Below are 27,273 nucleotides of genomic sequence, written 5' to 3' on the forward strand. Positions count from 1 at the left end.
ACAAGTGCATTACTTGAGAAAATGTACTTTGACATTCCACTATTGACAAACAAAACAATGCATTTACTCCATTTCAACCAAATAATGTTTCAAATTAAATCTAGGATTCAAAAATTGCAAGATTATCAAAATTAGACTTCAAAAGGGAAGACAGTGAGGGCCCAAAAGTGTTATTTTGAAAAACAGGTTTATTTTATCTGTGCCACACACTCACTATTCAAAAATAATATTCGCACAAAAGTCGCTACTCATTTCACAATATTCATAATAAAATACAGTTACTTCAAGTCTGACTTCAGCTGTCTTGAGATGCCTCCGCTGGACCGTGACTCTGTCTGACTCACAGCTGGATTAAAGCCCACTGCAGGTTTTTACGTCTGTCTGCGGGATTTCTGACAAGACTGGCTTGAAGGAAACGCTTGGAGATGAAACACACTATATGCACCACATCAATTGTTTTCAGAGGAGAAGCTCTAAAGAATATTACATGTCGTGTAAGGGTTTCCTACAGTATATTGTGCAGAACACACAAACAGTACACGCACAGAAAATAGAAAAAAGCACACTCCTCCACACACTGTTTCGAGGTCAGAGGTCAGGCACTACAATACTGAGGAGACCAGTGTTTGAGTGGATATTCAGCACAGGCAGAGCACAGTATAAGACATATGAAGTGCTACAATCATCCTTATGCATCAACAATATTTTAACAAGACTGTACTGTATGTACACTCTATACATGTTAGAAATACAACTTGAAAGAGTGATAGTAATACCTCCTGGTATTTTACACAATTAACTCGCAGATTAACAGTAGTACTGCTCTGGCACCCTATAGTCAAAGAGCTGTAAACAATTCTTTTTTTTGATTGGCTAGTTTAATAGTTCATAAAACAATCTTTTTTTTTTTCTTTTTCTTTTTTTAAAGCTGTTTGCCATGTCCTGCTTTTTTGTTTTTAGAAAAGACAGACTGTAACATAAATACTTGAGAAAATAAATACACACATATACACTAAACTAAAGTACTGATGATAAAAAAAAGAAGCAAAAGGCCGATCTACTGTGGAAATCCCCAAAGTAGAAAAGCCCAAATACAATATTGAGCCCAAGAGTCGGTGCATTCTGACAGTATTGCACTTTAAGATATTAATCCATGAAGTGTGTTTTCTCAGCAGGAGAATTTTTTTTCCCCATCACATTGCACGTCAGTGGTATTATAACTTATTTATTGATTTAGTGTCAGGCCTCCAACACCAAAGATGAAGTATGCTATGTAGAGAGTAGCATTGAAAGTCCACACTGCAAACGGTTACTCCAGCAGTTCAGTCCATCGTTTGTCAAAAAATGTCCTCATGCTGTGGCCGGCTCGTCCTATTTTGGAATCATCTTCGTTAAATTTTTCACAGTTGTCAAAGACCAGGTTCACGTCAACGATGAATGTTTCCAAATTCAAGTACCTGTAATCGTTAGAAAAGGTTTTTTACATTTTTATTTATATGCAGCAACAAATGAAAAATGATGAAATACATAGAGTGTATGCACATGAAAAACAATATGTCTACTTAAAACCAAATAGGTGACAGTAACACACATACTGGTTGTTGGTGAGCTTCTCTCTGATGGTGGAGAAGTCCATGGGCTTTCTGATGACCTTCCTGTATCCAGGGACGGCTTTCTGGTTGACGGGCGTGAGGAAGGGCCAAGCGTCCTGTTGGGCCTCCAGCTCATCCAGCAGCACTCTGGAGAGAACAAGTGAAAATAAAAATGCTATATAATTTCAATCTAGTGTCACCAGTTAGAGAAACGTTTTGAAACATTGTCAGATTATGTATGATATGAAATTGCATGATAAAAATGATGTTTTGATGAGAAGGAGAATGAGAAAAGGTAAAGTAAATGCAGCTATGCATGCAGTGAGTACATAATCATGTGTACCGGCACATCGTCAGCCCATTTGTGTTGCTGTCTTTGGTCGTTTTGGCTTTTTTCACACAGGAGACGGGGCTGCCATGCCTGGCCTGGGAGCAGGGGGGGCTGTCGTCTCCTTTCCTCTTTTTGAACTCCTTGGTACCTTTCTTTGGCACGCTGTTGCTGCTGGCAGCCTCGTCTTTGATGAGCTCTCCTACCACAGATGGCTTACTGTTTCGTTTTACCTCACTGCCTTTCTTCCCTCCTCCAGCTGTTCGGCTCTGCTGCTTCCTACTCCAGGGGGATTGACCACTCCCCTGAATGACAAAACACACAGGAGACTGGTGAAGAGACACAGAAAACATATAATCAAATCAATTAACTGGATGAATTAGGGCATGCTGGTGTACCTTTGCTACACAAGTGGGACAAAACCAGTCGCCGTCAGGTACTGTAGTGATCTTGGGTTTCTGGCAGTAAGTGTGGCAGCCTTTGTCACATCCATCACAGAGTAAGAGCAACTCTTCATTATCCCCCCTTTGACAGAGCTGGCAGTGCTGGAAACAACAAAGTGTAGTCGTGAGATACATCACTATGAAAACTATCATTTTTAATGCATTTCAGTGCAGCCAGGCACATTGAATGATGTTGATTTGTTACTGATTGTAATCTGATATGGTTGCTGCCTCGTAATGATGTATTGTAAATTGATGCTGCTATTTCTTTTCTTTTCACCTTTTGCCTAACAACAACAACCCTGCTGCGCAGATTTATAGTGTTATCTTTGATTGCTTTCAAGAGGTTTATGTACTTAAAAAAAAAAAAAATCCATAAACCAATAATTTATACAATCTGTGATTATGGGAGAGAGTGTGTCACTAACCACTTTCATGATGGATCGTTCCCAGGCAATGGATTTCTGCAGCTGCTGAATGCAGAGTGACAGCTGAGCTGAGCTGCGGACTTCACCGAGGGCTTTACGCCACAACCTCATCCCCGGTGCCGCCTCCTCCTCACTGTTTTGAGATCACAGAGATCACATTATCAAACTGAATGATAAAAGCCATTAACCCTTGTTTCAGAAGCTGTGTATGGAATCTGTGTGGGATGAACCTTCCCTTCACCATCACCACTAGAGGATGGTGTGGTGCAGGTACAGTGACATTATCCAGTCTGATCTGAAAGGTTGTACTTGAAAGGGTCTTCTTCTTCTTCTCTCTCAGTACCTTCGCTCGATGTTCCTCTCCAGCTCTGCCAGCCTGATGACGGCTATATCAAGGGGATTGTCGGGCCGTCGCACCACCGTGCCAGGGAGTTCGTCCTGGCTGGTTTCTCTCTGTCCTCTCTTCTCTGGAGCAGGGGAAGTAAAGAGCTTGTGCTCGTGGTAGATCAGATCCTCCCTCTCTGACTGGGGCTCGGGATGCATCCAACCCTGAGGGAGACATTGTTACATTTGATGACACAGTAATTAACATCAAGACAAAGTGAGGACACTGGTCAAGGACAAGCATACGTTGGAGAATTACTCATGAAAATTAATTTGAATGAAACCAGTGTTTTATTATCCATATGGGCTGTATGAAGATGAAAGAGTAGGATGCTCATTTGCACGTACCTTGACCTGCAGGCTAGCAGATATGACTTTCCTCTCCAGACCCTCGACTTGCTGCAGCAGGCTGATGTCCACCTCCATGGCCTGCTCCTCAACACACCAACCCTCCACCGTCTCCTCATGCAACTCCCCCTTCTCCAGCTCTGCCACATCAATCGCTACCACCACAGATACAAACAGAAATTACAACCTACTGTCTACTTAAAGCAAACTTATTATATTCAACGTAAATCGACCAAATACCAATAATGTTTTTTATATTACTGCACGTCTGTTGACGTAAAGAGAGCAGGGGAAATGTGGACTAACCGTCTTTGCTATTGGCACAGAGCTGGTTCGTATACTCCATATGTTTTTGGATCTGTTTCTGCAAGGCCTTCTCTCTGATGCCTCGGCTATGGAGGGCCTTGACCAGACTGTGCAGTCCCTCCGTGTCTGCCACCCTCCACCAGCCACACAGCATCTCTGCCAACACACACACACACACACACACACACAATTTTAAAACTTGTCACAAAATTGTTTAATTTTCAGCAACATAGAGAAGTTGTATAACTGAGTGACCGTCTGTCTGGGCAGTAAATACTCCAGCATATTTGACTCATTGACGCATTCTGGCAGTGAGCCGTTCTTACCCTCGGGGATGGGCTGAGGACTAGGGTAGTCCTGGGTCTTGGCCACTTCCACAGCAGGGAACGAGGCACACTCGGGCTTGTCACTCTGTCGTTCTGGGGTCTCACTCTTGTTGAACGAGTTGTTATTTGCCAGGGAGAAGACCTTTTTGCCATTACCCTCTGCATGTTGGGAGGCCAGATCCAGCATTGGGGGTAGAGAAGCACCAGAGAAGGGCATGCTGGGACTTGTCGCTGCGCTGGACATGTTGCACCATGTCAGCCTGCTTTGATGAATGCCAGACTTTACTTGCTAAGGGGAAAAATACACACACTTCAAATTATGATCAAACTTTACTTCCACATACATGACTCCAACTTGTGTTCTAAAAAAGCACAGTGTGATCTGAAATAATTGTGACTGAGATTATTGCCATCAACCAACCTGAGAGACAGAAGGCTGAATGTTATTGATCCCAGCAGGAGCACTGGAACTGGCTGTAGGTAGGGGATCAGGGGAGGGGGATTCGGTGCTGACGGTCTGTCGGGGAGAGGAGGAGTCTGGAGGGCTGGAGCCTGAGGAGAACGAGGACTCGTCACAAGGAGAGCGAGGCAAGAGGCTAAACCACTGGCTGCTCTTTTCCATCAGCATCTTGGAGAGTTGGTCCTCATGAAAGATAGACTGAGGGCTGCAGGTTATCCAGGGACTACTGAGCAGGGGGGCACTACGCAGAGACAGCACTGAAGTATCTGATTTATCCATCAGTCCCTGCTGACTAGTAGCTGTCTGAGAGGTAGGATATGAGGGATAAGATGCAGTGGTAGGGACTTTAGCAGAACGACTGCAGTGAGAGTTGATGTCTGAATCTCGAGCCATTTTGGCCACTTCAAGGAGTTTGCTGAGCTTTGAGAAGGAGCCGGGTTTCTGGAGGAACAGATTGAGACTGTCCTTGTCCTGCTGGCCCTCCGGTGTGGTTGTATCGCCGTCTGTGCTCTGTGCCGGGCTGGAGACCACTGGCTTCTTTGTCTCTTCCTGCTGTTCTTCTTTTACACTGATCACCGCAGCAGTCCTCTGTCTTTTCCTCTCTTTCTCCGTCTCTTCATAACCTGAATAACATGAAAAGGTAACCTCAGCACAAGTGCACAAAAAAAATTCCATCCTGTACATGGTGGTTAACAAGGACAAAAGTGAACAAATTCTGAGCTCTCAGTTTTGGTTTGCACCTTCACCGCTCTCCATGCCCTCCACAAAGACGCCGCTACACTGTGGAAGGACCCAGTAACGTCTCCTGTAGCGGTCCTGTCCAACCGTCATGGAGCGCAGTGAGTGAGACGAGTCAAATAACTTCTGTCTGATCTGACTCTGTTGCTAGAGAGACAGAGAGTACAGCAGGTTGAACTATGCGGTATTGAATTCATTGATGTATTAAACCTGAGAAACAAACATAGGGTTGAATCTACCTTGTATGTTTTCTCTATCTGTTTCTCCAGCTCCTCCATGCTGGCTGAGTGTACACTGTCGTCCTAGATGAAAAGATCTCATTAGCGTGAGGCCAGTGGACCAGCTGACATTTACTAGAACAAACACTGATTTAAGCCGCTGGCTCCGGTAAAAGCACCATGCCGTCACTGACCTCTTCTTCACATATCTCTGCTTTCTTCCCCTTCCTCCCCCCCAGTTCTTCTTCCTCGTCATCGTCGTCGTCTCCTTGGTCTTCACTGGTGTCATCCTCGTCCTCTTCCTCCTCGCTATCCCCTTCTTTCCTCTTGCATTTGTTTCTGGCAGCGGGGATGACAAAGGTGTGGCTGTCCTCTCCCCCCACACTGCTGTCCCTTTTCCCCGTCTTCTTGGCGTGGATGCTCCTCAGTCTTTGAAGACAAAAAATGGACAGTCAGCTTTTAGAGTGTACATCTGTGTAACATTCAGACTAGTTGAGAAACCCAGATTATTTCAGCATCACCATCTCATTCAGAAAATGTTCCAAGTGTAAGCAGAGTCTTTGAGTAACAGCTTAGATCATGCATGTACTCACTTGCGAAGTTTTCCCTCGACAGCCCACTTATCCTTCCTCAGGTTGGTAATTTGATCTATGTTTCTGTCGATCTCACTGTAAAGTATCAGACAATATTTACACAGATGTTTCTGTGACCTTTTTTGCATTATAAAAAGAGTATGATGTCTTTGCACCACACTGCTGTGGTGGTACCAGTACTGCTGAAAAATGTATGACATGTAGTTTGATGCAACATTGTGAAATGTCATTAATTTTGGTACCTCTGTTATTTCTATTAATACGGTTGCCTCAATGAATAAAACAAGCCAATATTTTCCAGGCACAGAGATTGACTTGTTTGCTTCAGGCACATATAATACGATACATTTATTTGTACAGACTTAGAATGCCCAGGATATATTTTAGTGTTAGTTTAGTTCATTAACTTAACAGTGCTACACAACTTAGCTTTATTCGATAAATAGCTAAATCAATGGTCAGAAGGAGGGAGGACACTCACCTGATCACAGCCTTACTGCAGCAGAGCTCATTGACTAGGAATGCTAGCATGGAGGCCTTCTGTGAGGGGCTGTGGGCCTGAAACGCTTTGGTCCTGAGGCTGAGGGCCAGAGCAGCCAGCTGCGTGTGTTCACAGTGACCCTCCATGTAGATCTGCAGGATCTCAGACACGTTGTCTCGGTTGATCCCCACATTAGTCAGGTGGTCCCCCAAGGCGGTCTTATGCTGATAGAAATAGGGTGTTTAAAAAAAAAAAAAGGGGGAGTTCAGTGGTGTTAAACAAACAACTAGACCTTTTTATATACTGTAACCCATGAGAGCAGGGCACAGGTGACGGGTATATCCCTAAGAGCGCAATGAGAAACATTATCCTTCTGAGCAATTATCTTTTTGTAAAGTAAGCAACGTTAAGTGCTTGAGTGACCGCTGGGATGTGTCTCGGACACATTTAGGATGTTCAGATATTATGAAACATGATATTTTAGTCGACAGTCTCACTGAATGTACACACAGCCTGGGACAGCCTCTTAATACGGCTACATGTAATAATGCATTGTAAGGTAAAGACACGATTGCACACTACGGCACAGCATGGACAAATAGCTTTGGGGAATGCATTCAAATTTTGGCTTAATATGTATAGCAGGTGTGTGCTTTTTACACATGTAAATTACAGAACAGGAACCATATGCAATTCAACAACAAAGTCTCACCTTGTGACCTGCAGGTATACCAGGATCACACACAACTACGGAGAGCATGTTCACCAGCAAGTCCTGCACCTTCCCCATACTGTCCCCAGTGTTGAGCAACCCCTCTTGAAGGTCACTTAGGTTGAGCACGTTTGGATTTGTGTCTAGCCTCAGGACCTTCCCAAAGCTGCGCAGAAACTGCAGCACCATCAGGCATTCAGAGAAGGTACTACCCGGTAAGACCAGACCAGGGATCCGGGACAACTCTGGAAGTGGCTGCAGAGTAATAAAAGTTTCAAAAATAAAATACGGAATATTTATCATCTCTCAAAAACTTATTTCTAGGTCCTGCACACAAAGAATCAACATTAAGACAATTTAGTGAGAAAAGTGTCCAAATGATCTTAAAGACTAAGTAATAATAATAATTTCTCGCTGTACAGATGTTACTTGATTCAGACTAGTTGGTCTGTCAAGTCCTGTTAAATAAATCTTATGAATAAAGTAGCAGATCAGTAATACTGTAGTTGGTGTTATGGCACCAGTAGCCACTTGGTGGCAGTATTTTAACTTAAACCTGCTTTCTTTTTAATCTATTCCAGATGCTTTCAGTGATATTGCACATCTATTTTGGTAGATCTGATAGTGAAACAATGAAACCATAAATTTGTCAAAGAGCATTTCTAATCTTCATGCCTATAGCTCCTACAGTGATTATACTGATTGATTTACATGTCAAAAAATCCCTTTGCTGTCGGAAAATCCAATCTTTTCCACACATACCTATTCCACAGATGGAGACTATCCATGCTGACACACATGGACTCTCATTCTCATCTGCCAGCAGCGCCACAGTGTGTGAATACCTTATGATCTGCTAAACACATGTCTTCATTTGGTTTCTTCAGCTCCTTCGCCTTTTCAAGTTCCAGTCTCCTGAGATGCAGTTTCCTCTCCTTGTTTAACCGTTTCTCATCCTTCTTCTCTTTCTTCAGACGCGCTTTTTCCTGCAGCCAACAGAGAGTGTTACTGACACTGCTGCTGACTGTTGTGCTCAGAATTACAGAGGGTGGAAAACACAAACTATGACCTCAATTACCACACTGTTGAATCATCCAAAAAAATTAAATTACTAAGGGAGGGAAGACAAAATGAAACGGTGTGGCAGAACACAGGAGTGGGGATGTGAGTGGATCAGGTGTTACTCACCTCTGCCTTCTTACGGGCCTCCACAGCCTTCATGAGCATCATGTGCTGCCGGCGTCTTTCCCTCTCCTGGCAGAGCACAGACACAAAGTTTCTTTTCTGTTCACAGTTCATATTATTATTTGAAGGGAAAATGGCTCATGTATGCAATACACAGTACGAACACCTAGTACATGCACAGTAGAAGAAGAAACACAAATCACCATTTGTCACAATCAAAATGTTGCACATTGCACCGTACGTAAAGTGTAAAAAAAACAACACATAACAGGTAAACCAAATGGAGCACAATGATAGACGAAAAGCTACATCGCGGGTAGTGATGCACACACAAAGCATAAGTTAGAAACAGCCATTATTAATCTGAGCATGTCGGCAAGAAGGCAGACTGAAAGATACAGGCCAAGAGGTTTAGACATATAAGCTGCAAATATTAAGTGTTACAGTGACAAGCAAAGCACATCATTTATGAACAATGTCATAAGAAAACTATTCTGGAGATTAAATTAAAATGATTATACTTCAACTCTTTATTTACTGTGAAAACTAAACTGTGGAGTCCATCGATGCTATCATTGCCTCATTTAATGAGGCCAATGAACAACCATGATAAAACATTTAAATCTCAAATGAGGAAAAACAAGAATTTGGTTTCCATTAACTCAGTGATGTAAATCCCTGCCAATAAGTGGTTATTGATTTTTCTCAGGCGATAGAATAGATTAGAAATTTGTCTCACACGCTTTAGAGTAAAATTATTTTGAGGACCTACATTTATTCAATCCAAAATAAAAACAATGTAGAGGAAGTTGATGTTCCTATAGGCTATCACAGTGCGTGTGTGCTCTGCACCCTGTTATATTTTCTGTTTTTAATCGTATTGGCCAGATAATGGATGTGTTTTCTTTGAGAGACAAATAGCGCAGACGTATGGAGTGCACGGTTCTGGAAAAGCCATGCAGAAGGATGTAGTATGACTGCAGCCAATGCTACACTTTGATGGCAACCATTTATCACAACACGTTCACAATAGGTTGTTAAATGTACAGAAACAAACATACCCATACCATATCTAGTCTATGTCTCTCCAACTCCTGGTAGAAAGAGTTTGCAAAGTATTAAGAAATAGAAAATTACACAAGAAAATAAATGCCAGAAAAATCCAAACTATAGTAAAGTAAAATAAAAAATACACCCATGAGAACCTCAAAGCATAATTTGATAAGATGCATTGTACAAAATGATTCCATTAGGCTACAGAGAATGATCTTTAGTCAGAGACCATCTCCAAGACATTGAGTTTAAACACAGTAAGAATGGCTTTGGTATAATTTGGTCTTGATAATACAAAAATAAAAAAATACCTGGTGCTTCAGTATGACAGCTTGGAGTCTTCGTATCTCCTTCTCCTTTAACAAAAAAGACAAAGTCAATTATAAACTAAAACAAATACACAAAAAATTACATAATTACATAATTTTAAAATGTGTATACATACTTTATTGAACAACATCATGCTAAAGTTCCAGGCCCCTAGACTTCATTGGTTGATAACATTTCACAGATCCATGAAGAACGCAAGGAGAAGATCAAACCTCTTTTTATCACAGTGATTAACTTAGACAAGGAAAATATCTTTCGCACTGACGAGCAGCTCAATGGAGCAAAAACATCATAGTGCAGACAAGTAAGGGAAAAAGAATGGGAGTCAGCTGAACAAGGGAGCATGCTGATCTGGCGCACCTTGTTTCGCTTCTCAGCCTCCATTATTTTGGCATTGGCCGCTTCTTCTTTCTTCTTTCTTTTTGCCTGTACGTAAGGAGGAACAATATATCAATTTAAAAGACATACAGTACTTACACCACAGAAAAGCTTGGAATAAATACACATTTCATTGGGGCAGTAAACTCTGATTAATGAAAATGTAAAGATAATTATCTTAATTAAAATCATCAAGTGAAAATAATAAAAAAAAGACATGGAAAATGATCTTAAATGATGAAATAAATATAAATCTGGTTTGAAAAAACAAATTAAGTTTTGTTCTTAACATTATGTATATGTTTGCCATGGTTTGTTTCTTTTCTTCAATGGAAAATATTCCACAGAAAGCTAAATAGTCAGCGGCTCACTGATAAAGTCACATCTAACATATTGAATTCCTGTGCAATGAGATGATTATGTCCTCCCATTAACAGTGAAAGACAAAATGGTTGCAGTTATTATGAAACACCAGCAGGCAGTGAGAATAAATTAAGCAAAATTCTATCAGTAATTACAGCCACAACCAAATCCTGTTATGAGCTGCTTGCCAAGCGTGTCAACTAAAATTTGATTTATAAAAGCTAAAATACTTCGCAGCTGCTATTAGTGAGAGAATGCAAAATAGGTATTTCACCTAGCCATGGTAAACTCTGGGCCACCTCTTACTTAATGAAATACTGTATTTTGTATTAAGCTCCATCATGGTTTGAGGAGATTTTCATATTCAATGGCACTTTTTCAAAAAACCAATTAGGCATTAGTCACATGTACTCACTGGATGTGACTAAAAGTGGGGCCACATAATTTAGGAATAGCCTTTGGTTGGGTTTAAAAAGAAAAAAAAAAAATCCTATCAACAGCAGAAAGGAAGTGTTTTAGAATGTTTCTGCAATAACTTTCAGGACGAACCTCGAGAATTTGCTGTGCACGGAGTTCTTTCTCCATACGAATTTGCTGAATGCGCTTGATCTTCTCCTGGTAAAAGGATGAGGGCAAGATCAAATGAATTAACTGTTAAGTCATGCATGTTATAGAGTGGCGGAGGAGGGTAGGGGGGGGTGAAGAAGTACAGTGGGTCTTTGCAGACGAGAAAGGTGCAGCATTTAGAAGGATAGCAACTTCCTTGCAGAATTTTAAAAGCAATTCGACTGAGCTTAAAACCTTTTTTTTTTTTTTTTTTTTACCTTGGAGCACACATACCATGCATATTAACAGAGCAGCTGCAGATGGTTATTAAGCTTTTTTTTAATGGAAAATTAAACAATGCATGCAAAGGAAAGTCCTTACTTGCTGTTTAATAATCTTCATCTGCTCCCTCTTTTTCCGTCTCTCCTCTGCAGCCATTAATGCTGGAAGACACAGACAAATTAGGCTTGCACACAGCATTATGATGTAAGTGTGACTTGTAGTTTGGCGTTTACCTCGTTGCTTCCTTGCCTCCTTGGCCGCTTGTGCCATGGCCTGCTTCTCAAGTTTCCTCATCATTTTGATCTGAGCTGCCTGTCGAGCTATTTCTGCAACATAATGAAATATGTTACTGAAATCACAGACCCTTTTAAAAACTTGAAGGAAAAAGTGACGCACAGATACTCTTACAATTCCCCAAATCCCTCTGAACAACCTCCAAAGAAAGTGCCAGGAGTCTTTGCAACAAGCCACTGTGTTTATGTGCAATAATGACATTGTGGCCCATTGAGAAATCCATATTGCTGTCTCCTCCTAGATGGTTTCTATCATTAACCCATTACAGCTTGATTTTAAGGATATGATGACAAAACATTCACCATTGATATTTTACATTGGGAATGGTTCTGCTAATAAGCTCTACATGAACTATTAAACTCCTTTGAAGTTTAGCTGGAAATATAATGAAGTGATCACTTTATCACCAGCCCCAAATAACCATAAATGATACAATACATAGCCAATAGTTGTTTGTGTTTCATGGTTGATTTTCTCTTGACCAGGTGCTGCTGACAGTTTTCTGGGATGTTAACTGACCTTGAGCCTCCAGTTTGCGTAGCAGCTTCGCATCACTGACATCTTGGAAGTTATTTTCATCGATATTAAGAGGATGGGTCTTCCATCGGCTGTCCCCAGTGTCATCACCTATCGACTGCCGCTCAGACTGTGCGCAACGGCTGCGCCTCCCATCCATCGCTATGATACTGGGAGCGATCTCCTCCTCTGCCAGCAAGAACCACTGTAAACCCTGGTTTGTCAGACGGAGAAGAAAGACACTGAAACCAACAAACCAAACAAAAATGGCTTCCCTGATTATCTACTATCTCAGTACCTATAAAAAAATTAATTAAAAAAGTCTTTCTGGACCCTGAGTCTGAAATAAAGTCCATCTCTACCCAATGTTTTAATTTATGGATTTTCATGTTGAAAGGCTTAAGTACTTAAAGCTACAGCGTTGAGGCTGTGTAGGGAGTACACAACATGCCTCAGAATGCGTCATGCATTTAGACAACAGCGGTACTATTCTTCATACTTAAAACATATGTCAAATAACTTTTTCATTTCATAAAATATAATATATTACATTATATTATACATTATTTTACTTTTCCATCTGTGATTGAATTACATATTTGTTCATAATCAATGTCGACATCCTTCAGCGATGAAACTAAATATCGAACACAAAAAGAAGTAGAAAGAATTACCTCTGGTCCTTCTCTGGCTTCATAGAAGTCACCAACTTGAATTTTTGTACTGAAGCTGAAATTGTCTCGGGAGATTTCAGCTATTCCATTTCGAAGTAAGTACTGCAGACAAATGAATAATGCATATTATTTAAAGAAGTACATTTCAGCCATATTAACTGACGCAGTGAGCATATGCAATCATTTAAGGCTTTAAAGCTACATTCAATAAGACATAGTTAAACATTGTAGGTTTACCTTCATAACATCGGGATACTGACGCAGCTTCTTCCCACATGGAGCAAAGTAAGCAACCTCTCCTTGTAGACGACCCGCCACAGTCCTGATACGGGTCTCTCTCTGCCACCTGAAAAACAAATAAATAGCACATGCACTACCATATAGTTGAAACAATGACAGACTGATTGCTGTAGTGTTAATATTGGGACAGATACAGTACACATCATCCTCTTGTTCACAACAGCAACCAAATAAGGAGAGAAACTATGTACATGATGTCTGTACAGTCGTGTAGTCTGTGGCCTTGTCTTCCTCTGACCCTTCCAGTAATCACACTACTAAATGACCATGCACCAAGTGGGGCTACCCCTCAGTTCCCATGAGCTCCGCTGGAGAGCAGCCATGGCTTATACACAAGACATGGAGGCTGTTATCCCACACAGAGAAGGGGTTAATATCCAGACTTATGGCCTCTGTTTCCTGTGAACCTGCTGATGAAAAACATCCCTAGAAGATGAAAGGCGCTCTGATCCAAGGCTGCAGAATTTGTGGGCAGGGGGCTACTAATGTTGCATGTCTGTGTTGAGGCTGTGTGCAATTAACCCCTTGATGCTGGAGTGCTGGGCCTCATTTCATTTCCTGCCTACTGCTCAAGACTGGAGTTTTTAAAGGCCCCTAAAAGGATGTTTTTTGTGGTCTACTCTTATATAGCTCTTGATGAAGACGTCACTGTTCTCAAATCAGGAACTCTAGTGGTGCTTTTTTTTGTTTTACAGTAACATTTACAGTATTTACCCTGATAAAGTTGCCTGAGGGTTATTGCTGCATTCTTGCCCGGTTTCATATTTACACAGTGATATGCCCCAACTGCAGATGACTGATAAACATCTGGTTCGCAATGGCACAAGAACAGTACTTGTTTAGAGAATTAAGTGTTTCTTATTCCTTTTTATTACTGGTGTGAATGTACTCACACTGAAAGTGTATTGATCAGAAACGTTTCCAAAACACAATTCATTGTCTGTTGTATGTGGCAAACCCAGAGATATGATAATATTTGCCGTGGATGATCATGTGTCTCAGGCTGCTCCACAAAGACCGTAGATAACCTTTTAGGAAAGGTCACTCGTCAGCCTTCGGTGAGCTGACATTTTACTACAACACCAATTGCATAAACACAAACAATTCAGGAAGTAGAACAGTGAGGACAAATGGAACATGGTCAGACTGTCAAACCTTTATGTGTTTCTTTTGACATGAAGTGCATGCACACTAGCTCACCCAAACTCAAGAGGCAACCGCAGAACTCCCTCATCAGTAACTCTCCTCCTCTTTCCTGATCCTAGAAAACAGGAGAAATGACTCAGCGCTTTTCGCACCTCCAGGAGGACGCGAGCAAATCCACAAACCTGCCATGTTTACAGATATATCCACTTCACAAAACAAGGAAGGGGGCAAAACATTATTGCAAATATAAAACATCAAACAAAAAGGAGACCCTGTTATACATCAAGTTATTGGGGACAGCTGTTTTATATATTAAATGGCACACGTCACATGACTTCACTTAAATGACCATGCAGGTCAGTGGAATGTGTTAGCTCAGTTCACAACAGCAATGCCCTGATATGTATGGAAATCAAATATTAGACAAACAATATTCAGACCTTTTGACAGAAGTACAAAACACAGGAACAGAGCTTGTACAGCAACAAGCCTCACCACTGTCATGACTAGTATTGATAGTGTGAAATACACAGTTATATTCTGTATTTAATAAATGTTTCTTTTACATCATTATTATTATTATTAAAGTAATTCACTGCATACACTCTTCTTTTACTAATATTAATTATTACGGCAAATAAGAACCCCGTTAGTAGTGTAATATGCTCCTTGAATTGTATTATTGAATTGTAAACTGAAGCTGTCTTGTAGGTTGGGGATGTATAAGTAAACAAACACAGATTTGTTACCTGGCTGTGGGGCGAACGTGAAGGACGGCGATATGGTGCTGTGGTTACTCAGTGCCCCTGAGCTGGTCACTGTGTTGGGGGTAAGCAGGCTACTTTGTGGCTTGATGATCTTCAGGTTAAGCTGGGAGCAGTTGGCTGAGAGGTTCGAGGAGGACCTTTGAGTAGACAAGGAGGCTTTAGCGAGTTTCAGGGGAGTCCTTTCTGCATCGCTGTCTGCTTCCGTCTCACTGCGCTCCTTAATATCATCCTCAGAGCCATCAGAGTCGCTATCCAGATTGCTCTCCGACTCTACAGGGGATACCAGTGTGACACAGGGGGGGGGGGGGGATGATATTCTAATTAGCATTCTGCTCACAACCAAACCTCAATAACATGTTTTCAATGGAATATATTTATTCAATTAAAGTCTGTTTAATCTAACCTGACAGGCTACTGCCAGAATCGTCATCCTCAATATCGTCTTCATCGTCGTCATCGTCGTCATCTCCTAAAGAGTCGTCCGAGTCCCTGCTGCTGTGGATATCAGACTCGCTGCCTCTGACCAAGTCTACAGGTGGACAGGATGCTTTGGTTTTAGCGAGGCTCTTCCCTGCATGCAGAGACTTGGGAGCGGTATTCTTCCTCGGTCTGTGAGCAAGACCTGACGAGGCTGAAGATTTTAGTGGGGAAGCAGAGCTGCCGGACATCTCCTTAGTGCATGTGCTCAGGTTGATGGGCATGAGATAGGCAGGGCTGGTGGCTACCAGGAGGGGCTTGCTACTGGGGGTGCTGCTCTGGCTGCGGGCTTTAGTGATGAGGGCCAAAGGGGCATCCTGAACTGCGTTGTGGATCACTCCATTAAGGTGGTGGTTCAGGAACAGATTGGTGTCATTGCTGTGTGGGAGGGACAGTAATTGACTGCTGAACGTAGTATCTGACAAATGTTTATGCTGCGTCAGCAACGACGAAGAGGATGCCGGATTTTTGTGACTTTTATACCAGTTCTGGCTCTTAGGTCGCAGAGAGAAAGCTTGCTTCACGGAGTCCTTGGAGTGGAGGGGCTTTATAAGTAAAAGTGAAAAAGTAAAAGAAACAAAGAAAAGAGGAAGTAATTACACAAACTGTCACTCACATTACATTACTGTGGGCTGTGAATGGAGGAATTTAAGGTGTAATAAGAGACGGGGACAATGAAGAGCAGACTCAGGCCTGTCAAATACAGTAAAGAAAAAAAGGCTGCTGTGGAAAATATTTTCAAATTGTTTGGCTTAGTGCCATTGTGCGACTCCAGCTGTCATCGTGTATTTGTTGCTATTGTCATACTCAATCAAAAGCCTGTATTTAATGTACCACCATCATATGAATTAAAACCCTCTTGTTACAGACTGCTACATTTTCCTTCCTTTTCAAAATAGTGACAATAACAGAGTCCTTCAAAGACTATTCCTGATAACAAACGTCCCAAAGCGTAAAAGAGCTAATTGCTTGTCAATTTTGTAAAGTATTCCCAATAGAGCTAAATGTGTTGTCGCTTCTTGTCATGTTGCGGTCAGACTCACATGATTTCCTTACAGTAATTTGTGTTTTTGTACCGTGGGCAGACTTTGGATACAAAAATAAAAGATGCAGCTTCATAGCAACACTGAATAACAAATATAACTCACCTGTTTCAGCTTAAAACTCTTCAAGTGTAACAATCTTTCATCCGGAAGGTTTCCACTGCTCTCCTTCATGCCATCGACCAGCTGCGTGTGCTTCAGAGAGGGCATCAGGAATTTTGGTTTCTGTGGAGGCTTTTGTGAGGCTAACAGGGTTGGTGGTCTGGGTAAAGAAGAGAGGGAGAGAGGCTTCAGTGAGGAACACAGAGACCAAAGCTTCGGAGAGAGCAAGATGTTTGGAAGAGGAGGAGACAGAGCTATGTGCAATATCAGTACCAATATCAATGTATGTATGAGCAATAAAACTACCCTGTGCAATATAAACATTTTATATTTCCTACCTCATATTTGCAAGAATTTTTAACGATTTACTTATTTATTATACCTTTACTGTTTGATTATGTATTGTACTTGCTTAGCTTTTTTGTTTAGTTTTCTACTGATGTTGCACTATCCACTTTGCTGCTGTAATCCTGCAAATTTCTTATCTTATGCTTTGGTGAGATTAAATGAGAGAAGTGCTTTTGTGAGGTGGACGGATGTAAGTGTTTCGATGAGACGGAGAAATAGAAGGGGTTGTTGGATGAGGACCTGGAGGGCAGTGGCGAGGTCTCCCTGTGGGACGGTGCTCGGGGACTGTTGCCGGCCGCCGACCCCGTGGCCTGGATCACACTGATGTGCTGCTGGCCTTCCTCCTCTGCTGTCCCAGAGCTCTGGAGGAACAGCGCCGTGGACTGCGACAGGCCAGCGAGATGGGAAGAGGAATGCAGGCGGTACGAGGAAGTCAAAGGAAGAGTTTCACGTCGACTGTCTTGAGTTGAATTTCCATCCGCAGTGCAAGGTCTCTTCTTTTCACTCTCACAAGTGTTCTGTGTCAGCCGCTGAGTAGGAGGATGAGGAAAAGACAGCATGTCATGTCAGCTCCTACTGAGATAGCCTCACAGTGGCAGCTCTGTCAGCTAGCACATACATCCAGTTTGCCACCCACCACCATGGCTATTTTCGACAAACCAACTAACATTTACAGCACTTAACAGAGGAAATTTGTCAAAGAACCCTTTAAAACTTAAAACTACTTATTTTACCAGACATTGTTATGTTAGTACATTATTCAGAAAAGAAACTCTTGGTCAATAGTGTCCACTGATTTGAAAGCCGAGTATGCTGCTGAATATTCAAACACAAACCCTAAAGTTTGAGACACTTACCTTGACTTTCCTTTTCACTTGACTGTCTTTTTCTGAATCAGACCTGCTACTGTCATTGCTCTGATCATCCTCATCTTCATCATTGTCGTCGTCCTCGGGATCGCTGCTGCTCTCCTCACCATCACTGGAGGAAATATCTGACAATGATCCCGATTGGCTGCCACTCATGCTGGAGGTCTCTAGTGGTCTTTTGTTAGGTTTCTAAAAAATGAAATAAAAAATAAAAAAAATGAATCAAGTGAAATGGGAGAAATGGAACCAGGGACAACAGAACAATGAAGTGAGTTTTAATCCAGTGTATTGTACTCGAGTGCTTAGCGTTAACCTTTTCTTTTGTCTTCTGGCTGATCTTCTGGTGCAGTTGGCCGAGGTCCTGGCTGTTCTTTTGACACCGACTACTGTTGGCTTTAGTTTTCTCAGTGTTTCCCTTTGTTGGAAATGAACTGGTGTTCACAGCAGAGTTCCCAGTAGGAGAAGAAGCACTCCTACCATTCACTGTTCCAATTACGCCTACGGAAACTGGAAATGTGCATTTCTTTAGATGGAAACTAATGAGAACAAGCAACAAGAGTCAATAAGTCTCATAATGTTAACATTAGTATTTTAATGTAAAAAAAATTGTTATGGAACCATTCTTTGTAGAGCCTCTTTGCTTAGCTTTAATCTACAACAACATGTAATACCTTAGGCAGGAGCTGGCTCTGTTTTTACCTGAGGTACGTGACTGCGAGTGAGTGGGATCGTGGCCTTTGAAGGTTGATGCAAATATGGGATGTAGACCTAGAAGTGGAGGGAAGAAGGACCCTGCTCCGCTGGTATGCGCCTCAGATGGCCGCCACCAGTCTGGAAGGGGGGAGGGGGGCGAGATACCATGCAGTTAGGCACAAACTGACACTTTATCTTGATGTGCAGAGAATTAAATCTGCCAACATGTTATAATAGCATGTTTTAGCCAACCTGTCAAAAGCACTAATTACCTCAAAGTAGAGTTTTGCATTGACAACAAGTGAATTCCACTTATTTCATCCCTTTATGTTGAGAGTTGAACAATTAAAGCAGAGGTCATCTGCTAGAATAGCTGCAAAGATTCACCTCATCGACTAGAAAAATCACAGCTGCTGCAGTTTCCCAAGTGCAGCATTCTTCTGAAACAGCATCTGCTTTCTAAAACCTACATTTACTCTGTGCTGAGTGTCGTGATATCACTTTAAAACAAAAACAAAAAAAATCAGACAACATGGAGAAATTCTTTCATTTTTGACATAAAAACATCTTAAAATCTTAAATTTTAGTGGGGAGACTGAATAGGGAAGCTAAAATAATGTTAACTGTTTGACATTTTACCTCCCCATTAGAATAATGAGATAATCCAGGAAGTCACCAAAATGATTTCCATGACAGATTTGAAAACAATGAACTCGACCCTCAAGCAAATTTTCCTCTTTACTGCCATTAATAGAAAAACACATTGCACTCCCTACCTGGAAATGTACCAAACTGGGAGTGAGCAGCCAAAGCAGACAAGCCAAGACTTCCAAGGCCTCCAAACTCAGAGCGACCTGAACTTGATGTGTAGAGCCCAAAAGCTGGATGGCTGACCAAAGGGAAACCATTGGAGCTGCCAGAAATATTTGAACGTTCATCCCCAGTTACCTGCCGCAGATGGCCTGGAGAACAAAGGACGCAGTTCAAAGAGTGCTTTAATTATAATATATTAATGTACATATTAATTTTTTGGTTAATCTCACTATCTAGAAAGACTATCCTGATATTCTATATACATATACAGTACACAACAATCGATTGAACATATCTTGGTTATTTATTCATTTTTTTAAATCATCAATTGTTAATACCTTGATACCATTAAGAACCTCTTTAGACAGTATTTTGTGTACTTTGCCTGTATCCACTCAAGTCTCCCATAAGCTGCTAGCTCGACAGTTGTGAGTATTAACAAAAGCCATGGTCATTGTTTACGTTCATTATAAATAAACACTATGTTTATCTTCATAGTGATCATTTTGGGGGAGTAGCTTTGGAGGAAGGCCTGAAGGGACGGGCCGTCAGCGTTGCCAACTTGGCGACTTTCTTGCTAGATTTAGCCATTTTTGGAGCAGGTGCTGCTAGCTACTTCCACTGGAAAAGAGTTGGCAACACTGGGCTGGGTTTTTCAGTTGGATCCTTTAAAAATCTAGCTTACTCTTGCTGGTTTCTCCAGTGTTGCTGAGCCCAACTTTAACAACCCAGAGCAGGTATGAGCCTGATAAAAGCAAAACCCAGTTGATTTGTTCTTATTACTGTTGTTACAGGACATAATCAGCTGTTCATCTGGGAAAGGAACTTTGGCTACAATTCCTTGATCAATTTAATGATACATTATCAACACCATCTAGTCAATAAGCTTTAAATGTACTGTTGATACATCAAACCCTAACCTCTTAATGTAATCTTACTTCAATGAAAAGGTTAGTGCAGTTTAACTAACATGAAATTGGAGCTAGAAACCCTAAAAACCAAACATTAATCTTTAAGTGTCTGTTAAGGTTTTAGCCTTGACTTTATATAATGCACTCCTGCTGTACAGGAACAGTGAAATCTTTTAACCACTACTTAAAAATAACCAGGTCATGCCTTTCCTCAAATGTCACTCTGGAATCAGACACTTGTTCTAACTGGGTTAAATTCACAAGGAGGGGATGCATAAACATGTTTCTAAGATCTCACTCACCTAAAGCAATTACAAAGCTTTTAAGAGTATGAAAGCTTGGGAACAATTGTATTCAAAGGGGTGTAACCATCTCTGGCCTTGTGGTATCTTTCTTCTACTTCCCACAGGGGATAGGACATCTCTTAAAAGAACTCAATTTACTTGATAATCATAACAGCTATGTGACTACAGAGGTGCCAATGTGCTGTAGTGTTCAGCCCAAAATAAATTATCTGGGAAATTTCTGTGCACGTTTGGTGTGGGGGTTTGAAAATGAATAATTTATGAGAATGTCTCTAATGTGTTCTTCATTGTGATAGCACAGCAAAAAAAAAAAAATACACAAAAAGAAAAACCCACTACTTTTTGGGGCATCTTATCATGAAAGTAAAAAATAATCACAAACCACAGTATGTAAATTTGCACATTATTTTGTGGTCAGGGGTAATCTGACAGCTTATGCATCACCGCTTCTCAATGCATAATGGCTTTGACCACAATTAATATTCAGAGAAAACAAGAGGATGTTGGCGGCTGCATGCACACAGAGAGGCTGACAGACATGTCAAATCACACAGGATAAACTGGAGCTAAAGGTTGTCAAAAGACATTCACAAGGGCGTACACAAAGCTTTTTAATTGTAGGCATTCATTAATTTGACAGTCTTTCCATTCCTATCAAATTGTCTGTAACATGTTAAGACTGGGAGAAGGTGTCTTAAGCCCCCTTATTGTGGCACAATTTTAATTCTGTGTTTTCAACACAATTTTTCTCTCATGTCTGTGTGACAGTATAGTTATAAAGTGCATACTGATAAAGTCAGTCGGAACAGTGAATTCATTTACATTTATTAATATCTTGTGGATTTAAGGAGGTTTTGTTTGTGACTATGAAAGCCGTTTGAAGCACTGCACACTCAAAACTTACCAAAAATAGTTCATCAACCTTGGGCAGAATTATAAGAAATAATAACTTGAAGCTAAATAATATATCATAACAATTAACTTTATGTCAGATTTGATCGTGTGCCTACGTCTACGTGTGTGTGTGTGTGTGTGTGTGTGTGTGTGTGTGTGTGTGTGTGTGTGTGTGTGTGTGTGTGTGTGTGTGTGTGTGTGTCTGTGTCTGTGTGTGTATAATATAATATATATATATGTGTACCACAGGTGGTGAGAGGGGAGCTGCCTGCAGGGCTGGGGGCCGGGCTGCACTTTGTGGAGGGTGTCTGGGGTGGAGCAGGGGAGGAGCCGGCTGAAGAAGAGGCCATGTGAAGGGAGGACGGGGCTGATGATGGGGAGGTCAGCCGCTCTCCGAACTCCATATCTGTCAAACACAATCCAGTCAATACTTAGAGATGCAAAAAAAAAAAAAAAGGGGAGAAAAAAAAAAAGAACAAAAAAAGAGAAAAAAACTCATGCCACCCCCCCCCCCCCCCCCCCGAGACTTTGTTTCTCTCTGACACACATCTGAATTTTCGTCAAAACAACACTGGAGTTCAACCACTGACGTCTCGATGTGGATTACTCCTTTGTGAAAGCAACATGTTGTCCACTGTTACTACAAATGACGGCTGATAATTCAATGGTATTGTTTATTGTATTGTAATGTATTAGTGCTGAAATGATTGGTCTACTAATAATCAACAGAATTTTTTTTTTATTTTAGGACTATTTTCCATTGTTGAAGTAATTTATCAAGCATCATTATCCCCTTTTTCTGGCAATGTATTGAGTAAATGGTCAATCAACTAACTGTATAATAAAATAATATAATATGCTAACCTAATAAATACCAATAACCTCTAGTTGCAGCACTAGATATAATAAATCTGGGTAATTATTTCACAAAACTGATGTCAAAATGAATGATTCCAAGTACACTGTAATTAAATACTAATTATGAATTGTCACAGTGTTGTTTAATGTAAAACAACAGCTGATTTTATATGTGATTTTGCATTCAGTTGCCTTATTATTCAGAAATATATAGTACAGACTGGAGTGATAGACTCTCTCTCTCTCTCACACACACACACACACACACACACACACACACACACACACACACACACACACACACACACACACACACACACACACACACACACACACACACACACACACCATTACTGCTGACTTGTCATCTTGTCATGTAAAATCTCTTTAATGTAAAACTGTCTAATAAAGCAGTAAGCCAATCTTCAGTCTCTTAGGAACACATTTATATTCATCCTTCCACAATCTTTACATCAACTCCACAATGATGAATAAACAGGAGCTGTAATCATAGCCGCCGCCATTTCCTCTGATGACTCTCAGACCACTGTCTTTCTTCCCATCGTCCAAATCACGCCACGGAGATTCTAGTACTACTGTGCTCTTTAATCAGCCCCACATTTCCTGGATTTTTTTCCCATTATGTATGAACCCTTCACATCCCCCTGATCACAAAAGCCCACATCTGAAATCCTCTTCAACGCATGTTTCCAGGTTGTGTTTTACAGCCTGCCTTTGTTATTGTATTGTACATTACTCCCAACAATTTCCAGATCTCCCCGGTGATTCTCCTTCGCACAAGAAAACAGGAGCGGCTGATTAATTTGAGGAGACAAAGCTACCCTCTGAATAGCAAGTATCATCCCTCACCAGGAACAGCACTGATGAGACGTAAATGACATGAAAGCTGCAGCCACGCTTCACTGGAAAGGCCAACATTTCCTGCGGTAGTGTGAGTTTGTGCGGAACAAAGAACAAAAGGTGCTTTCATATTTATAAATCAACATTCAAAATAAATAAAAAAAATATTTGGTGTCACTTTGACCTTGCTGCATCACACTTCACCTGTCATTCAAAGATGTCAAGTATGCTAATAAAATCCAAAACCTTTTTTTCTGTTTATTATGGATATTATTATTATGGATCTGTACAAATTAAATTAAACATTCAACAGGGTGGAATTTTTTTGACAAGGATTAAAGATAAAAAATGTGTCACAAATAAATTCTGCACTCTAAATGTTATTCGTTTTAGAGCAATTTGCTTAACATATGATCTCTTACTGGGTACTTTTCCACAGCTAATCATTTTCTATCAATATGAGAGCTGTGAAATGTCTGGAGTAGTCTTTCCTTTATAAATGTTAAATACAGATTTACAGATTTGTCAACTCTAGTATCGCAAAAAAAAATAATTCAAATATATGAGCAAAAACGCTCTGAAGGAAAAGACTGTTTTGCAGCATCTACAAAGGCCACCTTGACGTCATTAATAGAAATTAAAATGAGTTTAACAAGCAAATAAGCTTGAAGTTATAGGCTATAAACAGTACAGTATGATGGTTGTTTAATAAACATTTTTAATTAATTTGATGGATGCATGTACACCGTCTTCAGCTAATGAAAGCATGTGTGGTGAAAAACAAACAGCAGGATGCGCGTGCTTATATACCGGGGGGGGGGGGGGGACACAAATGACTCTGATTGAATGAATCAAAGTCATGTCCACATATATGACTCCACAAGAATAACTCAGCTTGTAGTCCTCGGAGTACAAATTTCTCTTCAAAGTGAAAACAATGAAGTTATCAACAGAATTGAAGAGATTCTAATGAGACAAAGCACAAAACGCCATCAATCATTTGAATGTAGGCTGCTGTAACTATTCAAATAGGCAATCTAACCACTGATACAAAACACTCTGCTAGCAAACATTCACATAATACAACATTTGTCATAACAACAGCCCTACGTCTCCAGGTCCTCCTCAAATAAGACTGAGAGAAAGTATGTTCACATTTCTATCGGGGTAACATCGAGTGGTATGAATGCTACAAATTCTCTCAACACTGTGCCTATGCAAACTAGCTTGTACAATAAAATAAGGTGGATCAAATAATGTTGAGTTAGTGGCTGGAATAAGGTAATTTGCTTATTTGCATATTCCCACTCAACGTCATGGGTAGCTGGAGTCCATCCCAGCATGCATTGGTGCATCATGCAGAGAGTAGTGAAAATGCTTCTTCATTCCAGTCCATCACAGGTGTGGGGGCGCAATAGAAGACTATTTTAGCACTCTCCCGTCCCCTTGACATGCATGGCTTTATGATGTAAATGGTAACTGAAACTGAAACAGCAACAGGACCAAGGAAACTCCAAACAGAATAAGCCCCGACTCAAACACAGGAACTCCCCTGCTGTGAGGAGGTAAACCAACTAATCCAACATGTTGGGAAAAACAGCTAACCAGAAATCCTACAGTTGGCCTCAAAGCAAATCAAGTGTGCACTTTGTTTTCTTTTTGGCTCTTTTCGTTTTTCTTGGATCTTTAAAAAAAGGCTTTTCATTGTTTTGTTGATGTCACTTACTGAACTTATTGTCAAATACCTCATATTCTAAAAGCTATCAGGAAGTTGTTGTGTGATTTATTAGCTTACATGAATAGTTTGACATTTTGAAAAATATGCTCAATTTAGCTCATTAAGTCAACATTAACAATTATTTTGTATTATTGACTGATCTAATTGATTAAGGCTTAATAACAGACCTACTTACCATAAAGACTGGAAAGAGGATAACAGCCTGGCTCTGTTAGAGGTAAAAAAAATCCTCCCAACTAGCATGTGCATAACACTCGGCCATTACGATCTGTGCTAGTTTATTTATAAGTTAGGTCAAAACTTTTTTTTAATTGTTTTCTCTTTTTATTTATTCAAATCAACATTCACTTTAAAATAATATGGTGACATTTTGAGAAACTTGCTGATTCTTGCCCAGAGTTAGATGATATTGTTGCTGTTGTTAAATCTGTATGGTAAATATGATCTTATTTCCCAGCAGCTAAACATGCTACACCCAAAATCCACCTAACATAACCTCCAAAGCTCCCAGTTACACTTGATAATAACAATTATTAATAAATGGTCAATGATGGTCAATGATCAACTTTAGTTAATAGTTGTTTGGACTGTTAAACAATGATATGCTAATTATCAAAGTTTACTGTTAGTAATGCTATAATTTATTTCAAGTTTATTGTTGCACACATTTTATATATTATATCAAGTACATGTTAATGTACATTTGAGGTTTTCACAAAACAAAAGCCTTGTATTTTATCTTTCCAGCTGTGTGTGATGGAGCTGTGTATACTTTACCACATAGTGTTGTTATTGGATGCACGTAAGCATTTGTTTTCCATTGTGTGCTCCTTCTTGTCCGTGTTATCTTCTTTCACAGTAACAGATGGCTGATGCTAACAATGATAATCCAGTAACAGAGTCGTCAGCATAGATCAGCAGAATTCGGTCTGCAAACATATTGTCTTTTCAGCTAATGGAGGGCACACGCAGGAGGAAGAGGTAGTGTATCAGAGAGTCTTGACACTGGTCTAGGATACAGAGCTGCATCACCTAAAGGTCCTTTGCCTGTCCTCCAACAATCTGTGATGAAAATAAAGAGTATGTGGCTGAAAAAAATATTTTAAACAATTAGGATATGTCAAGTTCTGAATATAATTGCCCTGAATTAATGGTGGCCTATTAATTAGCATTACCGTACATCACAATGCTAAATCCACCTCCTTAGACATCAACATCTCTCTGATGGACTCTATACATGGTTGCTTTGTCATCACCTGCGCACTCCTAAACCCTACAAATCACTGCAGCTGTCCATCATCCGACCAAACACAATTAATCTCTTCTGGTGAAAAATAGCAACACCTCTCACTGTTTGGCCTTCGTACTTTTCTAGATGGGAGGGAAAAAAAGGGATGTAAAAAGCAGAGGGACTGAAACCTTCCTAGTGGTTGACATCAGTAAAGCAAATAAAAATATTAAAAATACATTCACCCATTTGAGGTCCTCTCTTTGAGGTCACCCTGCAAACCAGCTGAAATTAATTGAAAATGAATTTCAATTAATTGAACCAAAGGTTGCCAATATGTGTTAGCAACCTTTGGTTCTGCCAAGTGAATACAAAAGCAGAAGTGTCTTAAAACGTGTTTACACTCACAACATGTGCAGGATGAGAGGCTTTTTATGGTCAAAGAATGAAATGGAGTGTGTGTGTGGTCGCTGTGGCCTGCAGTAGGTGGATAACAAGTTCAGTGGTTCCCCCACAGTGCAGTTGGAGCACCATGCTCCTATGACTTTCCATCAGTTCTTCATTCTGCCCCCGTCTTCTGATGACTAGTTATTGTTCCTGGCCTTGACTCCTACTCTACCTGGAAAGTGATGAAGTGCTCTGTCCGACCCATCCCATGAGCTAAGCAAGGGAACTTCAGATTGACCTGCATCAGGAGGCAAAACTACACTAACACACAGCATTACTCATAGGGTAGAGTCAGGCACAAGGGGGGTTTCAAGGCCAACTATTGCCTTTTATGTTGGGTGATGTTGCAGTGGGGGGATTTATGTACCATTAAAACCCTTTTTTTTTTGATTCCATGGAAGTATTTTCAAATGGAAACTAACAGAATTTGTGTAATAAGGTCAAGTGGTCATTTAATAAGGTGACACTGCAAAGCAGGTAACATTTAGTGTTCAG

The 27,273-nt window shown here is 40.6% G+C and overlaps 1 protein-coding gene across 6 annotated transcripts in view; it reads right to left on the reverse strand.

Moving 5' to 3' along the window:
• Nucleotides 1-170: 170 nt before the first annotated feature.
• LOC137867313 (bromodomain adjacent to zinc finger domain protein 2B-like) overlaps nt 171-27,273 on the reverse strand; it is a 46,749-nt gene continuing 19,646 nt past the window's right edge. The window contains exons 1-38 of one of the 6 annotated variants that reach the window (XM_068703889.1): nt 21,891-22,124; nt 19,500-19,685; nt 18,730-18,861; nt 18,344-18,537; nt 18,019-18,219; nt 17,402-17,691; nt 16,817-16,973; nt 16,152-16,213; nt 15,595-16,046; nt 15,174-15,461; nt 14,479-14,539; nt 13,216-13,324; nt 12,979-13,080; nt 12,308-12,518; nt 11,728-11,820; nt 11,594-11,655; nt 11,216-11,281; nt 10,286-10,351; nt 9,907-9,951; nt 9,610-9,636; nt 8,546-8,611; nt 8,203-8,343; nt 7,358-7,612; nt 6,646-6,869; nt 6,165-6,239; nt 5,766-6,000; nt 5,593-5,655; nt 5,356-5,500; nt 4,577-5,238; nt 4,156-4,444; nt 3,830-3,985; nt 3,524-3,678; nt 3,135-3,340; nt 2,792-2,924; nt 2,319-2,465; nt 1,936-2,225; nt 1,596-1,739; nt 171-1,457 (exon numbers count right to left, since the gene is read on the reverse strand). In XM_068703889.1, coding sequence (XP_068559990.1) covers nt 1,310-1,457; nt 1,596-1,739; nt 1,936-2,225; nt 2,319-2,465; nt 2,792-2,924; nt 3,135-3,340; nt 3,524-3,678; nt 3,830-3,985; nt 4,156-4,444; nt 4,577-5,238; nt 5,356-5,500; nt 5,593-5,655; nt 5,766-6,000; nt 6,165-6,239; nt 6,646-6,869; nt 7,358-7,612; nt 8,203-8,343; nt 8,546-8,611; nt 9,610-9,636; nt 9,907-9,951; nt 10,286-10,351; nt 11,216-11,281; nt 11,594-11,655; nt 11,728-11,820; nt 12,308-12,518; nt 12,979-13,080; nt 13,216-13,324; nt 14,479-14,539; nt 15,174-15,461; nt 15,595-16,046; nt 16,152-16,213; nt 16,817-16,973; nt 17,402-17,691; nt 18,019-18,219; nt 18,344-18,537; nt 18,730-18,861; nt 19,500-19,685; nt 21,891-22,050 — 6,498 coding nt within the window. In that variant the 5' untranslated portion in view covers nt 22,051-22,124 and the 3' untranslated portion in view covers nt 171-1,309. Of the gene's footprint in view, nt 1,458-1,595; nt 1,740-1,935; nt 2,226-2,318; nt 2,466-2,791; nt 2,925-3,134; nt 3,341-3,523; nt 3,679-3,829; nt 3,986-4,155; nt 4,445-4,576; nt 5,239-5,355; nt 5,501-5,592; nt 5,656-5,765; nt 6,001-6,164; nt 6,240-6,645; nt 6,870-7,357; nt 7,613-8,202; nt 8,344-8,545; nt 8,612-9,603; nt 9,637-9,906; nt 9,952-10,285; nt 10,352-11,215; nt 11,282-11,593; nt 11,821-12,307; nt 12,519-12,978; nt 13,081-13,215; nt 13,325-14,478; nt 14,540-15,173; nt 15,462-15,594; nt 16,214-16,816; nt 16,974-17,401; nt 17,692-18,018; nt 18,220-18,343; nt 18,538-18,729; nt 18,862-19,499; nt 19,686-21,890; nt 22,125-27,273 lie in introns of those variants that run through there. The other 5 variants (XM_068703880.1, XM_068703873.1, XM_068703865.1 and 2 more) reach the window with 5 other exon arrangements.

The sequence above is a fragment of the Cebidichthys violaceus genome, unplaced genomic scaffold (assembly GCF_023349555.1).
Source record: "Cebidichthys violaceus isolate CVI_PGR_0920_01 unplaced genomic scaffold, fCebVio1.0.p SCAF_11, whole genome shotgun sequence".
Classification (NCBI taxonomy): domain Eukaryota; kingdom Metazoa; phylum Chordata; class Actinopteri; order Perciformes; family Stichaeidae; genus Cebidichthys; species Cebidichthys violaceus.